Source organism: Perna viridis, chromosome 8 (genome assembly GCF_037379345.1).
Source record: "Perna viridis isolate PV_CMFRI_1.1 ecotype Kerala chromosome 8, ASM3737934v1, whole genome shotgun sequence".
In the NCBI taxonomy this organism is placed as follows: Eukaryota; Metazoa; Mollusca; class Bivalvia; order Mytilida; family Mytilidae; genus Perna; species Perna viridis.
This window is the reverse complement of record NC_142452.1, coordinates 16,188,500-16,206,983: the sequence shown is the minus strand read 5'-3', so window position 1 is coordinate 16,206,983 and position 18,484 is coordinate 16,188,500. Positions and strand designations below refer to the sequence as shown.

The 18,484-nt window shown below is 32.6% G+C and overlaps 1 protein-coding gene across 5 annotated transcripts; it reads left to right on the top strand.

The window, feature by feature from the left end:
• Window positions 1-3,322: 3,322 nt before the first annotated feature.
• Window positions 3,323-18,484, top strand: LOC148609516 (polyglutamylase complex subunit TTLL1-like). 5 transcript variants are annotated; one of them, XM_088596338.1, is made up of 15 exons: window positions 3,323-3,418; window positions 7,619-7,762; window positions 8,286-8,351; window positions 8,712-8,854; window positions 9,865-9,969; window positions 11,031-11,106; window positions 13,438-13,572; window positions 14,055-14,163; window positions 14,482-14,562; window positions 14,800-14,862; window positions 16,024-16,064; window positions 16,445-16,490; window positions 16,807-16,916; window positions 17,488-17,541; window positions 17,934-18,484. In XM_088596338.1, the coding sequence occupies exons 2-15, from the start codon at window positions 7,638-7,640 to the stop codon at window positions 18,049-18,051; spliced, it is 1,272 nt and encodes a 423-aa protein (XP_088452464.1). In that variant the 5' UTR covers window positions 3,323-3,418; window positions 7,619-7,637; the 3' UTR covers window positions 18,052-18,484. The 5 variants fall into 5 exon arrangements, with proteins under 5 accessions (XP_088452464.1, XP_088452465.1, XP_088452461.1 ...); XM_088596339.1 differs by lacking the exons at window positions 3,323-3,418; window positions 11,031-11,106 and adding exons at window positions 3,426-3,565; window positions 11,664-11,730; XM_088596335.1 differs by lacking the exon at window positions 3,323-3,418 and adding an exon at window positions 3,426-3,565.

Sequence of the window (18,484 nt, the reverse complement as noted above, 5' to 3'; positions counted from 1 at the left end):
AAAAAATGTATATCACAAAAGTATCACAAAAACATCACATATCCAGTATATCAATAAAAGCACTAAAATATAATATAATAATGTAAAAAGTAACACAATGTTCATGAAAAATTCAAAGATGTTGTTTTTCTGTTTCTAATTCTCTTCGTTTTGGTTGGGTTTTCTTGCAGTGGTTGGTGGTTTGGGAATTTTTATCATGCCGTCTGTTGATTCGGTGTATTTTTCTCTCTTTCTCGTTAAATCCATGAACTTCTAGAAGAGTGTTTTGTTTTTGTTTTTTTTTTTAGCCCATAGCGTATGCCTAATTGGTCGTGTACCGCTCGGCGCATGTTTCTATATTGGAGCTGCTTATTTATGTGAATCTTATATATCCACGAGATCCGGTAATTTCACAGATCGCCAATTTATGGATAGCTTTAGAATATTGTTCATTGACTCGTACGAAAGTTTTTTTCCAATTTACTATAGCGAAATCTTTTTTAAGTAATCCAGACATGTGTATTCAGGGTATAAATACATGTATTGTTAGTGAAATATCTTTATAAAATGCTATATACAATTTTCAAATTTCGCCTCGAATTCCATAACTTTCACTTTTCCATAAATCATCGACAGAATACAGAAGGCCATCAGTTCCAACAATATCGTTAATGACAGTTTCATAATTCGAGTCACCTTCACAGATGACCTGACGCAGATGGCGCTTGAAATTTTCCTCAACATGTGACATGAAAATATTTTAGATCGTTTTCGTCACTTAAAATTTGAAAAGTCCAAATTTGAAAAATTCCATTCAAAAGGTATTACAGATATATTTTCGTCATCCTAAATATAACTGTTAATCGAAAGAGTAATCAAGGGAACCAAGGCTATGGCGATAATCAAAAGAATGTAATCCAGGGACAAAGACCAGACATGGTAAACAGACATACACAACAAAGTACATAAAGTAATAAAAATCATACATACAAAGTAACAAAATCAAATGTGCAACTCGGACTCCACTAAAAACTGGGAGCATGGACCAGGTGCACCGGTAGGGTAAGCGTCCTCTGTTTTTCTAGAAACACCCGCCGAGTTGCTCGTAAAAGTCAAGTCCGGGGTAGACAAACGAGGAAAAGAAAACTATGACCCGTTGAATAAATCAGTTTTCATGGTGCAGATGGATACATAACGATCCACGATTTCATGATGACGACCATAAAACTTATGTAGTGATGACTTCAATCTTGTAGGAACATAACCCTGTTCCAGAAGTTTAATTGTTAGAGTTTTAGCGCGATACAAAAATTCTGCGTAGTTTCTGCAATAATCTGGCATAACGTATGAGTTGTGATATGAACACTCCATACGCAGGTGCTAACTGGATGTTGCCACAGATGAAAGGAAAGTTGACAATTTTGAATGAAAAGTCATCACGTTTGTCGTAAAGTTTAGTCAATAGTTTTCCTTTACCATCGATTTCTAAGTGTAGGTCAAAATATGGGACTGACTTCACAGTGTCTATAGTATCCTTTATCTCGAGTTTTTTGGGGTAGATGCGATGTATCAAATCCCCGAAATTAGGATTGTTTAAAGACATTACGTCATCTATATAGCGGAAACTGAGATTAAAGGATCTAGCTAAACGATATTCTTTCTTTCAGATCAGATCAGCTATAAGGTTAGCCTCATAAGAGTGAAGGAAAATGTCACCAAATAAAGGAGCACAATTTGTTCCCATTGGAATGCCGACCGTTTGTTGAAAAACACGTCCACCACACTGGACAAATATGTTGTCGATTAAAAAGTCCAGCATTTTGTAAAATCTTCCTCTGTAATGTAAGTTACATAATTTCATCTGGCCTTACGCTCTGACAAGTTTATGATCCCACGCTTGGTAATTACCTGGTCAACCAGGCGTGAAAGACTATTGTAGTTAACCTGACATCCGTGATATGTGCATTGTCAATATTCCTTTAAAATATCAACAATTTATTAATATTTTGATCTTGATGCCTCGTGCATAGAATTTGTTGTGAGTTGATGAAGCACTTTTCGATCGCTTTCGTTATGGTTCTTTCCTCGTCTGGCCCAAAAAAAGATTTTTACCACTTCATTCGGCTCCAGCAACGTCACTGAGGTACCATTGCAGATAGATGATGCATCTATGATAGGCGTGAGGGTGTTATACCACCGTAAGTAGCAGATTTTTTTTCTGATCAGGTTGTAACTGTGAAAGACGGTGAGTGTTACTCAAGTTGCGCCAAAATTAAATGTTCTGTTCTCACCGATAATTTGCTTCGATTCTGAATTTCAGAGTTTCTTCAAATCCTGCAATTGTTCGTCGCTGTATAGAATGACGGAGTATGATTTGCCGGTCTTTTATGAAGGAACGGTCATGTAGCATTTTTATCAAGACCCGAACACCAAAAATGACGGGGCCGGGTACGTCTTCTTTTTTCTCATTGTATTTCACGTTGTTGACTTGTTTTAGATCCCTATATATAGACGCTTTCATGGAATCATATTCGTTGTCCACACATATTCACCGTGTCTATTTTAGTTGTTACCATGTACACTTATTAATTTTGGGAATTCTCCAATATATTCTACATATGCAATTGGTTTTGATTGTTCGAACTTGACCCTTGACAATCGTTGCTGGTATGAAGGGAAACGCTTAAATTTGGCATAATCTCTTCTTTAAACAATTATGTATGAATCATCTGGTTGCAGGATGATGGTGTTTTTCACAGTTGTTACATAATTGCATTTATGTATTTCAGTACTTTGTTTTGACGAATGTAATAATGCGTTTTCAACGATATGAATCCCCTAACACCACAGTCGTCTACGTATTGTCTTCTTTTGCAAGGTAATTCCTGTTATTCGTGGGCACTATTATCTACCAAATGAAATGTTTTATTTGATGCCTATTGGTATGTTTGGCAGAACATAGTGCACGCCGATCTACTAACAATGTATCTATTGATACGTCTGCATAGAACAATTCGCTATCGTTGTCACTTTTTTGGCACATGATATTTCTTTCAAGGTGTTCACGATATTAATTGAATATGCCCTAAAACAACTTTATGTTACCAGTAGTTGAATAAATCCAAACCGTGAATAAAAATTCGAAAAAATTAACAAATTTATAGTCCTATTTAAAAATCTTTTATTGTTACTATGATATTATAAAAAAAAACGTCCGGGCTCTCCCCAGAAGCTTTTACTTTCTCCCGAGCGTTTTTATTACACCGGACGATCTTGGACGTGTCCGGGCGCTTTTTAGTATGACCGATATTTTTGGGGTAGGGCTATAGCCACGAAACTGATCGCTACCGTCTCTACAGTTAATCGAACCGTTGTATAAATATGAAGGGTATCAAAGGATTATTAGTAAACAGCAAAAGTTAAATGAAATTTCCCTTCTGTAAGAAAGGGTCTGTTCTATTACCTAAGTTAAAACGTTTTGAGGAGATGTTCAATTATTCGTGTCAATAGATAAAAACATGGCGTAAGGGTTGCTGAGGACGCCTTCGCAAACTTTTAAAATTTATTTACAGTACATGTAGTTGTGGTAGGTTTATCTGAGGAGCCCTTATCTCTTGAATTATGCAAGAAAGTGTAACCTAATGGATACTTTCACAAGCAAGATAGATGAAACTGTGACAGGACGGCCTACGCGCTTGTCTATGTCACCGAGTGGTTAAGAGATTTTTCATTTCAAATATTTTATTGATCTAAATCAAATGGATTGGGCAACATGCTATGCCTATGAGATCCTCTCCAATTACCAAATGGAAATACAAACAAGAAAATCATAATTTGAATTAATAAAGATTACTTTAAAACACAGATCTTAAAGGGATTTTTCATTTCAAATATTTTATTGATCAAAATCAAATGGATTGGGCAACATGCTATGCCTATCAGATCCTCCACAAATAGCAAATGGAAATACAAACAAGAAAATCATAATTTAAATTAATAAAGATTACTTTAAAACACAGATCGCTGATTTTTAGCAACCCATTCACTTTTATCTATTTTATTTAATCTATTACTTTATAAGGTAGCAGGTTGATCCCTCCCCAGGTTTTTCTGACCCAAGTTGATCTGTCCCCTCAGATAATTATATTGTAACATGGAGTAGGCATTGCCTAAATCAGCAAGCACCGTGAGCTTTACGATACATGTACTGTCTGTGCGAGACTCGTAAAAATGATAAAGCCATTAAAGGACATTACAAAGGGGGTCGGATGAAAATTTTTGCTTCGCAAGTGCATATTTTTAATTATATTTAAGCAGCAAGCAAAATCAATATTTTTATTTGAAAACTTGCCTTGTTAAGTAATGGGGGAGTTTTTTTTTTCAATGAATGAGTTACTTGAAAAAAAAATGTTTTTCCTAAATCACAATCCCATACCCCCTTTCCCCTTGCTTTCAAAATAGTAGATAACTTTATAGCACTTTGCAATACTTTTCATTTTTTAACCCTTAAGGGCATCTCTAGCATAATCCTTTTAAGTTTTTGGCCGGTCAGATCAATCTGTACAGATACAAATGTACCAGAAATATAACAGTTCTCTACGGATGGTGGGAATATTTTACACATATCATGTGATGTAAACAAATTTCAGAAGCAACTGACAGCTGCAAATTCCAGACAAGAAAATGATTGCCTTTCCTATCTAAGAAATTTATGCTTCAATATGGATAATATAATCAGAGTTATATTTTTTCCAAGGCGGGTTAGGTTCTTGACAACAGCAACATTGGAACAGCAGAGATACATGTACCTACATCCATGAGTTCCCCGAACTTTTTTAAAAATATCATATTCACTTCTTTTGATAAGTTAAAAATAGAGAAAGACTCAAAAACTAACAGAAAAGATTAATTTATTTCTTCTGAAACGTAATCTTAACCTACATGTATATATTTTTATTTGTTTGATATAAGGAAGCGATAAATTTTCCGTAAGGACAGTCACTTTTTGTTACTTCCGGGACATAACTTTTTGTTTTGTTGGTATATTGGGGAACCTTAAGGGAAATTTGGATAGTTCATATAATAACCACAGAGCTCACACCGCTTCTCAGTACTCGCTACTATAAGCTTTGGGTAGGCTTGGGTGCTATGTTCAACTGGTAAAAACCTTGATTAAAAACAAATAAATGGAAAACAATTATTCTTTAATGGTTTAAAAAAAAATAACTGAAATTGACTAATCACTTTTCATTTTGTAATGTAATAATCATGTGTCACTACTACAGATAGGTCTAATATAAGCAATACTTTATGAACTATACATTCATTTATATTGTAAAATTTAAGAAAAGACATGTAGAAAAGGATAAGTAATTTATTTTCAATATTTATGTTTAATTTTTTAATTGTATGAATTCATAATGCACTGAGTTTATGATTGGGGACAGATCAACATGAAATCCTGTACAAATGCAGGTTAGTGCAATTCCTGAGTATATCCAAGTACTAAGTAATCTAGTTTAATATGTGAATAGTCTGTCGATGGATCATTAGTTTCATAATATGCAGAAAATACTTAAAGTTAATTCATAAATGAAATTCAATATGATACTACCAACAAAAATTGACGTGCAAGATTGTTGATTAGTTTCAAATAAGATTTTTTTTTTATAAAAGTAACGATATCATAAAATGCAAAAAGGAGGTGAATTTGAATAAACAGAAAAAGAAATAAATTCTATTTTGAGGAACTAAAATAATTGAAAGAATTGACTTTGAAAGAAATATCAAAACAGAAAGAAATACACAAAGAAAAAACGAAAACCAAAAAAAAAACAAAAACAGAAGGAGCAATCAAAATCGTCGCATCCATTAACCATGAGCTTATGATTTTAAATGTAATATCAGACCAATGTTGCATCTGAAAACAAAAATAGTGAATCAGATCTACATTAGATAATACATACATGTACAGGTACATGTACTATTCAAAGGACATTTTGAATCTGCTGTATATATTTGTGTATACTACATGTATATATATGATGACAATTTAATCGTCTGGAAACTGGTCACTTAAGGGATCAATCCTCGGTGGTGGAGTAATAATTTTGCAAGTTGAAACATGCTCTCCTATTACATATGATGCCAGACCAAAAAAACCAACAAGGTTTTGATAGCTACGTACACTTCCATTAACCAAAATTTTCACAGTCACTCATGTTCTCCACCATGACTCCACCGTGACCACTAAATATATTTTGGTATAAAGACAGGATTAGTCAATCCAACTGGTTGTCTCCAACTGTGGAGAGTGGAGACACTGTGACTCCACTCATAATTACTCCATTGTGGAGAGTGAAGAAATTAAATTTTATGTTGACAGTATTGTACAGTGAGCTAGTTTAGAGTTCTTCATGGAATGAATACTCTTTGAGGTGGGAGTAAGTGTGGCAGGATGACTTATCTGCATTATACATGTAGATCAGATTTAAATAGCCAGTTATTTGACTTGGCTAAAGTATGAAATCTTTAGCCAAAGCGGTTTGTCCCTGGATTGTCACCAAATGTAATTTTGAGTATTGAATCCCATTACCAAATGTTTTAAAGTTATTTTGTATGCCCAGCCACTAGGAGTGTAGCCAGTGAAGGACAGTGGCAAAGTAACTTTTTTTTAAGATAGAACATAGAGGTGGTTTCACCTTTTCCATTACTTCTGGAGAAAGGAAATCAATTTCCCAATCTTTGCTAGTGACTGTGGTGACCGGCCAGAATTCTAGAATTTTCCAAAATTTTAGGTTTTCATGGGAAAACTCTAAATCTGAGGATTAACTTTCCCACACTTGAAATATGCTTTCCATACTTAACAAATCCTTTTAAAAAAATTTAGGCTTCCTACTTGCCAGAAGGAAAGTGAGGCATAGTAATAAACTTTACCACACCAAATTTGCACTTGTCCCAGTTGACGGGAATTTAATTCAGGAAAAATAATCATGATTTAAATGCTGGTAAAATTACATGTACATGTAACATGTACAAAGTAAAATGTAACAAGCTATTCTTGGAAATTTTGCCTGACTTAAATTGGTTTAGGGAAACATAAAATCATGATACTGAAATTGACAACTATAATTGATTAGTTTAGTAGGGCGTTGTGATCCACCAATGCATCGGTCCATCACGACCTTCAAAGTTAGTATACCAGAATCAGTTTTGAACTTGACCCCATTCTGATCTCATTCCTACAATAACATTGTAGCTTCAACTGGAAATAAAAAAATGTAGCAATGCCAGCTAAAATAAATGTTTTTTAATCTGGAACAGTTTGAAAACACATTACATTTACCAAACTGTACAGGATAAGCATTAGTCTTTATCTGTGGATGTGACGTGTCATTTTTTTTATGATAATTTCAAATTAAAATAAATAACACTAACAATTGAAATACATGTATATGTATCTATATACCAGCATTATAAAAAATGATACAAATCAGATCACCAGCCAAGAATTGTGATATGTAGATGTGAGTGAGGAATTGTTAATTGACCCCACAATTTAATAATTCAATGATAATATTCCAATCAGCTTTTCATGATTGTGAGACATGTCTTTCCCAAAAATATTTTTATTTTATAGTTGATTTTAAGGCATCACAATGCAGAGAAGTGGAATGGCCCGTTTGAAATATGCTTGTGACATGGACAAGTCTGTGTTGCTCAATAATTTTGAAGCTCGAGGTTGGATTCCAGTAGGTCAAGATGAGGATTGGAATTTCTATTGGTAAGTTTTCATAACAGGTCAAATACTGGTACTGCAGGGGTTCTGATTTAGTTTGAATAGTGAAAGGTCCTGGACTTTTTTGTATTCCTGAAAAAGGTCACCAGAAGAAAATGAAAGGACTACAATAGGAGTAAATGTAAAGTACGGTACATGTAGGTCCAGGAAATAGGTAAATGAAATTACAATGGTCCTGCATCAGAAATTGGGGATTCTTGACCTTAGACCAGTGCTTATTTGAACTGATGTGAGTTAAAATATACCAGTATACCTAATAGTATGCAAGTATGGTGTACAGTTAAAAAGATCTAAATTCTTACTTTATTAAAATATAAATTGAAAAAAAAAATATCAAGCTAATCAAGTATCGATCGTAGAAAATAAAAAATCTTGAATACATACATGCACATTGTATATGAAAGAAAAAAATAATGTCCTCTGAAAGCTATTAATGTTTCTAGCAATTTTAAAGTTGTACTGATGTTTTAGCTGTAATGATATTCTTTTTTATATTTTCTAAATGTAGGGCTAATGTACAGAGTATTAGAAATGTGTTCAGTATAGACAGTGGATATAGACTTGCAGATGATCAGTAAGTTTTTATGGACACTAAATATAAAAATTAGAGTGACAGTTGATCAGTACTGGTAAGTAACATACAATAATTGACAGATAAAGACTTACAGCTGATCAGTAAGTACATATTGACAATGGGTATTGCCTGGCAGCTTATTTGTAAGTTTTTTTATGGACAGTGGGTTTAGACAGACAACTTATCAAAAGGTTTTATAGATAATTGAATGAAAGATGGAATTTACAAAATACATGTACATTTAAGCTGATAAAAATTAATGTGTGATACTGACGGAATCATTTTAAGCATGTAAGGTCAAGGAAACCTTAATCTGTCTTGATGGTCAGTTTTTATCATGATCTTGGGATTGCTTTTCAGAGTTATTAATCATTTTCCAAATCATATGGAACTGACAAGGAAAGATTTAATGGTGAAAAACATTAAAAGATACAGAAAAGATTTAGAAAAAGAAGGAAGCCCTTTAGCAGAAAAAGACGAGGCTGGCAGATTCATTCACCTTGGTATGCAACATTTTCAATAGATAGATATGTTAAGATAAAAAATAAGATAAAAGTACACTTCCAAGGTTTGATGATTTGTATTTTTTCTGCCAATGGACCTAAATAAAAAATAGGCTATTGGGTCAGTTTGCAAAAACTGTCATCTAACTGTAGTCTTAGAAGGATCTTGTTTTGTCATACAGCAATTGAAAATAAATAAAAGTAACTATAATATTGCTTGCAGATCAATTTAACATGTACTTTCATGGTAAATACGTTCATGAACATTTTATATTTACGGACAGTTTCTTAAATTTGTCCTCTATCAATAAAAAAAATTAATATTATAGCTTTATTTTGAAACAAGAGGCATATTTAATTTTTTACGATAAATTGCTGATGAGAGGAATAAATATTTGTTTTTAATGGGACTTCATTATGGTAGTTATAAAGTTTTCCCTGGTAGCTAAGCTGATCTGACTTGTTCAACATGTTTACATTTAAAGGTTTATATATCCACAAATTTCACTAGCTTTAATGCAAAGTTTATACTGCATAATGTTGTATTGAGATCACCTGTAAATATTCCTTTTCCATTTAACTGCAAAATTTCTAGGTTGGCCATCAGTTCGCTCGTCTACAATATGTTGCATGTTATGAGCAGGATCAAGGGAAATGGCTTCCCCTGCATCACCACCTGCAGTTTTCCTCAGTCTTTTTGACTTTTTAAGGTCATTAAATATTGGAAACACATTCAAACACAGATCTGAAAAAAAATCCTGAAATTCAGAGTTCCACTTATAGAAAACTGTGAGCTTGCAGGTGCATGTGCCATACGTTTTGTGTGGCATACATTAAAAAATCTTTGCCAATGGCACAATGGCACAGTCTGGAATGAACTCTGTAGGTTTAACGGTATAAATTATTAATTATAATTCCACTATGTTTCATGTTTAAAGACTTGATCTTTTTGATTCACTGTTTTCCAACTTTGTAGTTTCTTGTTAACACATGAAAGTATTATTTTTCAGATTTTATACCACTGACATTCATGTTACCAGCTGATTATAATTTATTTGTGGAAGAATTCAGAAAAAATCCAAACACGACATGGATTATGAAGCCGTGTGGGAAAGGTATGATAATGAATTAAAAGCACATGTAAATGAGCAACAGTGAATAACAACAATAAGTACTGTTGAAGCTTTTTTGAAACACAAATTTCACGATTGCCTCTGTAGTCTTATGTTGGCATGCTCACTTTGAGTGGGGAAGGTTGGATTTGTTCTATAGCTGGGTTATAAGACTTTAAAATTGTTAGTCATTGCTTCTCAATCAAGAACCCAGCAGATAGGGAGAAGACATGCCTTCCTGTGGGCTATTGCTTCTGTGTTTTAGCATGTTAACATCTAGTTCATTGTAGTAGAGAGCAGTCTCTGTTAGATTGTTCAAATGCTCTTATTTTGAAATGCTTGAAATATTGGCCAGAGAATTCTAATTTCCAATAAATTTCACAAGTTTGCAGATTTTAAATGTCTTATAGGTGTGTTAATGTGATTCATTCACTAGTTATCAGGTTCTTATCAGTTTAGGATTTCTTTATCAGGTTTGACAGTGTGTTATATGCTAGTCCACTATAATACTGTTGTAAAGTCTATGCTATTTTTGAAACTTTTACCACACTTATTGTTTTTAGTATTCCACTTATTCTGATACTGCTTGAAAATATCAAGAATTCATACTGTCAAATTTGAACTAAAAAGTTATTGGGTTTATGTTATGGTAGGTAAACTGGCTGTCATTTCATAAAAGGTCATAGATTGGAAGAAGGTCATGCAAGTGATACACCAATTTCTAAATGTTTCATAACATTTGCAGTGGCCAACTTTCAACAAAAAATGGTAGTATATTCACAATTAGGTGTTAGAAATTGTAACCTGTAGTAAGTAATTTTTTTGGGAAACATAACTTAATAGGAGAAAATTTGAAATAGCAGCATCACAGTGATTCTCTTTGAATCAGAAAATTGACCTTGTTTATGAAATCATTAGAGCCTTGATTAGTAAGTAGTCTGAAGACTGATCCTAATTAGTACTATTTATTACCTTTTATGGAACTGTCAGTCACTTTATGTTTACAAATGTTTTTTTAACTTAAACTGTAATGTTGCTGTAAGCTAATAATTCTGTGTAATTAGCTAGAGGAGTTGGCATTTTCTTGGTGAACAAGCTGTCACAACTGAAGAAATGGTCTAGAGATAGTAAAACAAACAAGTGAGTTTGGTCAGGAATTTCATTCTAAGAGGAGTTAATTCAGCATTGAATAGTCACTTGTGCTGTATGAAAAATAATCAAGCTTCCAATGAAATAGTTTTGAGTTTTAGTCCAAAAAAAAAAAAATATTTGTGAAAAACATCATACAGCACCAATAATACCCAAATCTTTAATCTTTAAAATGTGTGCATTAATGGTATTGCACATTTTGCAGCAAAGTGCTTTGGAAAAATGCGCTCAATCAACACTTGAAAAGTTGACATAATTATTTGAAAAAAAAATTATTTAGAAGAAATGAATGCTAGTGATAAATTGGTGTAGGATATACATAATGCTGACTTATCTCTTGAAGTACTAAAACCTTAATGACAATGGTTATGACAATGGCTGTCTTCATGTGTTTAAAAATGAAAGGATAACCAGAATTCACCATTGTCATTGAGAAAATTAAACTAAATCTGTTATAAACATTATTCAGAGTGTTTGTTGCAAGTCACTCTTCATTCAGCATCATGCATGTTTTGATAATTGATACATTAATTTGTGCATGTTTTTAGCCAGAGGCGTTGGAATTTTCCTTGTCAACAAACTTTCACAATTACGCAAGTGGTCACAAAAAACCAAGTGAGTCAGTAGCACCCGTCTTTTTCTATGTCTTTGTCTAAACTGTACTTAAAATGTCACTGTCTATTTCTCATGATCTCATTAATAACTAATATATATCTTACCCTAATTCTTCCGGAAAACGCAAATCACTATGAATAATAATTAACCCATTGCAGATTGATGAATCTTTACCAATCTTATACAACATCTGATTTTTCAGTGGTATTTTGAATGCCATCATAGATCATATAAACAGGAAAACTGTTCACCATGAATATGTTAACAACAGCATTAAATAATATCCTCAAACAATTTGTGCTTTGGTAATGTATTTTTAGTTGTGGGAAATAATATCAGTAATTACCCTGACTAAAGGTACATGTTAATTGCCTAAAAATACAGTATTTTTCGGAAGAATTTGACTCTACAGGTCTTATTGAAACTCTGGGAATTTTTCCTTGTGAGCCAAATTCATCATAGATGCTCTTATCATTATAATGATGTGATTTCTCACAACCATGGAAGATATCCCAGATCTTCACTGTAATCCTGTTGGAACCTAATAATGTTTGATATCATTGTGTCATGGACTGTACCATGTTTTGTTTATGTGTGATTCTAACAATTTTGTTATTGCTATTGTGAAGAATTTTGCATGCCTAACTTTTAACCTTTACAACTTGACTTGAAATCTAATAGGATTAGGGGTGATGCATTTTCTCACAGTCTGTAACTGATTTCTCAGCTTATATTGGAGGGAATGCTCAGGTATTTTGCTTTTGCATGATGACTTGTACTTTGTCTCCCCTTATCTACTTCCTGTTTACTGTAGGAATTTATTTGACAGAAATGGTTAAGTGGGGGAATTTTATAGCACAGGGTACATGTAGTGTGCAACATCTTGTTGCTATAGGTAGTGATGATATTAAATTCAAATATTTAAGTTGTTCTTATCTTTCAATCGGAACCAAAATATGTGATGTACTTTCTTAATAGTTTTATGAATACTTGTTTTTTTATATTAAAGTATTGACCAACTTTTCGAAGTCATACTTACTATATGTATCTAAATCATTTAAGCATGTCTGAACCCTCTTTGCACATATCTTTAATTTTAAATGTGAATTGTATCCAAGCTTGTATTCCCTATTTTTATTTTGATAATCATGATGCTTTCTTTAATCTTACAAACTGTATTTTTTCTCATATTCTTAACAGCCTATATTTACAGTTGAAACGTCAAATTCCAACTGGGCCAAAAGTTGAATAAGGACATGTGAAAACTGAACATTTAGCCATTCTAAAAGGCATGAACTATTTTCGAAGTATAAAAAATTGCTATGGTTTATTTCATTTCCTTGATACGTTGTAGCAGTTTTTCAAAGAGGGATAATTCAAGTTCCTTATTATTTGGCATCACTTTCAGGTCTGTATCAAATGGTTCTATCTTCTTTTGAGTATGGAAGAGTTGTATTGAATGACATCTCAAAATTACTTACTAGGTCCGCTAAACCATTTTAAGCAGATACTTGCAATGGGAGATATTTTTTTTACATTAAAGTGCCCAAGATGATGGTGGTGGGGAGGGGAGTGTTGTATCTTCATGTGAGTCTAGGGGCAACACCTGCAGGAAAAACTAAAGTTTACAGACTTGCAGCTCGAAAATAGTAAATAGTGTAGATTGTTTTGTTATTGACTTCATCCTTGTCTTCTCATTTATTTCAGCTTTACACCACCAACATCTAAAGATACCTATGTGATATCAAAGTATATAGATAATCCATTATTGATTGGTGGGAAGAAGTTTGATCTGAGATTATATGTATTAGTCACATCATTTAGACCTTTAAAATGTTACCTGTAAGTCACTTTAGTAGATAATCACCATTCAGTGAAATGAATTCAATAGGTACTGTGGTTAGAAAACTTATATGCAAGGAGATTATGATTAGAACTAGGAACAGGATACTCCTGTCCCAAGGACAAAGACTTACAGTCATAAAACAGACAAAACACCATTAAAAACACAAATTATCTGAAATTTTACAGAATAACTTATCAACCTAGTTTCACTTAAAACTTGGTTCACCAGCAAGATAATTTTTTTTTACTTTTCTAGAAACTCCCGAAGTTGCTCATGTGATGTCAGATTTGAGTTAAATACAAGAGTACCAATGATATAATATCGCAAATTTTGATATGCTGTTTGCATGTTTCAAGGAATAACCTCTCATTAGCAGCATTGAAATAAAATACAAAGGAATCAAACTACAAATGAACAAGAAAAAAACTTAGAACTGGGGGAAAAATGACAATGTAAAAAAACTGGATTTCTATTTCAGATACAAGCTTGGATTTGCCAGATTCTGTACAGTAAAATACAATGCCAGTATGAATGAGTTAGACAATATGTTTGTCCATTTAACTAATGTTTCCATACAGAAACAAGGAGTATGTTTATCATTTTGTTATGACTTGCCATATATTTAATCATGACAACTGTGGTACTATTCATAGTCTTAAACTTGTTATAAAAGGCCTTACCAAAGTATAAAGCTCATTTTTCAACCTGCGTCTAAAACATATTAATGTAATCTTTTTCAATTATAAGTTAAGATGGTTAATGTGGGTACAATTCCAAAAACAATTTTCTAGTCTCATACTACTGGCACAGATTTAGAAAAGAATATAAAGAGTGTTAAGAATCTGATTGGTTTATATATGTTTTACCAATTAACAAACAATGTAACGTGTCTGTTTAATTTGTAGGAGGACTATAATGCTGTACATGGTGGAAAATGGACAGTACAAAATCTGAGGCTGTTCTTAGAAGGAACCAGGGGCAAAGAAGTATGAATTTCTAATAACCATGATTATGGCAACATGAGCATGAATCACAGACATACTAATATAAAGTCATAAATAGTTCAAAACATCTAAAACAAAAACAAAAAGAAATACAAAAAACAAACAAAACATGAGCACATAACACGACTGAATTAAACCAATATTGTATTTGAACAATTGCTTATTACATATATAGTTAATGTCACAGATGATAGCAATGTCTTTTCTTCTAATTTTTAGACAACAGACAAATTATTTGATGAGATGAATTGGTTGACAGTCCACTCACTTAAAGCAGTATCTGTAAGTGTTGGCAGCACATATGTGCTTAATTTTGCACCTCCATTCAATGGATGGGTGGTAATTTTGAGTTACCTTGTCTGTCTTTCTGTCTGTCAGTTTGTCAATCTGTCAAACATTTTCATCACAAAACACTCGACTCCCATTGGCCAGATTGCTTTCAAAATTGGATTGTAGCTGTATATAAATAGGACATAAGTTGTGAGCAAATATTGTTACACTCCAATATCAACTTTCCCATTTTTCACTGTATAGAATGAAAGAGAAAATTTTTGTAACATGAATCTCTGATTCCATTGGACAGATTGATTTCAGATTTGGTATGTGTCTTTATATAGATGGCCCATACATTTAAAGTGACTTTGGTTGCTCTCTGATATCAACTTCCTGTTTTGTAGAACTCTCCCATTTTTCATTCAATACTATATGGAAAAAGTAATCAAGGGAACCAAGATTCTAGCGGAAATTAAAAGAATGTGATTCAGACAAAGACCAGACATGGGAAACTGACACACACAACAAAGAATAAAATAACCAAAATATACATACAAAAACAAAAGTAAATGAGTAACTCTGACTCCACTAAAAACTGAGAGCAAGGACGTTGTGCACTAGTAGGGTAATCGTCCACCACTTTTCTAGAAACACCCGCAGAGTTGTATATGTTCATGTCTTAAGCAATTTTATTTATTGGTTCAGTTTGTAAAGTTTTACTCACCCTACATATTAGTTTGAAAGTTTCTTATTTTTGTATTAAAACTTTTCATGCCAGGTTTTCTTGTTTTGTTACAGACTTCTCTTTGAAACTTTCGTGTGGGTTAAAAATTACGATGAAAAAATTCAATAACTTTATTCAATAAGTAAAGAAAAGCATGCATTAAAAATGTGCATGCATCAAAAGTTGCACAAATGTTATGTTCCCATAAGCTTTAATGGTGAAGGTGGAAATATAATTTTACAAACAAATTTAATTATTGTCTGCAAAGGGAGATAATCCAATTGCAGGTTGATCATGTTTAGTTGTGCTGTAAGAACAAGGGATGTTTAAGGAAATTTTATTGGAAGATTTTGCAGTAAATGTAGATGTACATTTATTGTATGGGGTTGATACAGCATATTTAAGTACTGACTCCATTACAAGTAATTATTTTTTTGTACTTTCAGGGAAATATTTCTAATGACAGACATTGTTTTGAATGCTATGGGTAAGTCTGGTAGTGGGTTTTACTAGAAGGGTTTATTTTATAACCAAGAAACCTCATGTACACATTTTTCTGTGAATATTTTGAATGTTTATAAAAATGGATTTTTACATAGGCATGCAGTACATTTGACAAGAAGACTAGTATTAGAAACTCTCACAACATGCACGATGACAAAACTCATCATGATGAGCTTACATTATACATTCGAATCAAATTCATACATTAGGAAATGTTTAAATTGTCTCATACACGTTAATATAATGATATGTTGCAAGAACAACTACTTTAACTCTATTATGTTCCATGTCATTTTTTTGCTGTCTGTTTTTTTCTTAGTTTTTCTCAGAGTTCTTTAATTAAATGTACTGCTTTCTTTTCAGTTATGACATTATTATAGATGACAACTTAAAGCCATGGTTAATAGAGGTATGTTTACCAAAAGGTTGGCTGATATCATTATATTATGATCAAATGACATGAAAAAAAGCTCTTTTGAACTCATGAAAAACAAATGCAGTAATTTTTTAGAAAAAAATGACCATGGAAACAATAAAAAAACTACATGTATATTTGGAATTCTAAGCATATTTTTGATGGTTTTAAGGTACAATCAAGTATTTATTGAAGAAGGAAGAAAATCAAAAGAAAAATGCTTATACATGCACAGGTGATGTGAATTAGAGTTTACCTGTGCATTTTGTTGCTCCTGTTAAATTGAAAAATATTGAATTGTTTGATTCAGGTGAATGCCTCTCCATCCCTTACTAGTACAACATCCAGTGATAGGATTATGAAGTATAGATTGATGAATGATCTTATAAATATAGTTATTCCACCTGGTCAGATGCCTGAGTAAGTTTTGAAAATATAACATTCTGTTTTGATACAGATTGAACATATGAACAATTAAGGAAGCAAATGAATTTCTTTGTCTGCATCCGTTTGCATTGAATCTTTTATGTAGGGATATTTTGGAAATTTCCACATCTTTTCATTTTTTTGAACACTTAAATCATTAACATGCATTGGTATAGTTTGAGGCTTTTGATAAAACTGGTTAAACTTTGAAGTTAAAAATGATTTCAGAGTTTCTTTGCAGACAAGATTTTTTTCCACATTTTTAATAGCTGAATTCTGCTATTTCTAATTTGGATTTCATCGTTACTGTTCTTTTTTTTCTGTATATTAACTTCCGATTTTGCCAATTTCTGCTTTGTTTGTTAACCTCGTAAAATCGTCTCTGTAAATTCACGGACAAAACAAACAATTGGATTACTATCAGAAAAGAATCCTAACTGATTTGTATAGAATGACACCCCCCCCCAACCCAAAATCCATTTGATTACCCTATATTACTGCTTTCTAGTGAACAAAATACACTGTATAATAGGAATACTCAGTATTTGGTTTGAATATTTTACAGTGTGAGATGGAATAAAGTACCACAGAAGGAACACTTGGGTTACTTTGATTTGTTGTAAGTATACAGTATTACAAATTCTTATTGGAATCAGGAAAAAATATATAATTGTAAATCATGTGACATGGGGAGTTGATCTCACTACATTTTACTTGTATACAGTAAAACCTGTATAAACCAAATCTTTTTATGTCTTAAGAAATGGTTTATAAAGGTAGGTGTTTGGGTAACACAGGTCCAAAATGCATCAGAACTGATATACATGTATAAGGACTCCTGAAGATGTCTTGACAGGTTTTGAGGTTGTTTTTTTTTCTTTACACACTGAATTCACTCTGATAAGGTTCCTTATCAGAATGACCTCATGTATCCATTGAGGATGTTTAAGGACTTTCAAAAGTTGTGCAATTGACATAGTTATTCAACATTAAAATTCCTTTTTGTTATAGGTATGATGAAGAGTTAGCTCAACAAGATGCACTGAATATGGACAAGAAATTAGGACCAGGTGGCCTCGGTAGAGGTAGAAAAGATGGGTCAAGACCTTCACCAGCTACATGGAAATAAATCATGTCAACGACAAATGTACAATTAAATTATTTTATAATATTTTGCAACATTCTTCATGGAGGTGTGCTGTCATAATTTTCGTTGGGTCTGTTGACTGATACAGAACTAATTTGGGATATGGTTAGTTTGGTTATGGAGTAATAACTCCTGTACATTGCTGTTCTACCTGTATTACAAAGAGTCAACAAGAGGATAATCAAAGACTATCAGATTTTTCCACTCTCATGAATGGCAGTCTTGATACTAATATATTAAGAATATTATTTAATTTGTTCATCACAAAAAATTCAAGACTTAATTGCATAGTTTTATCTTGTATACATGGTAAATGATTGCTACCCTGATGAACTTGATGATCTCTTAGATTTACTGAACTCATGTTTGTTTGATTTTTTATACATGACATATATAAATATACTGTGATAATAAT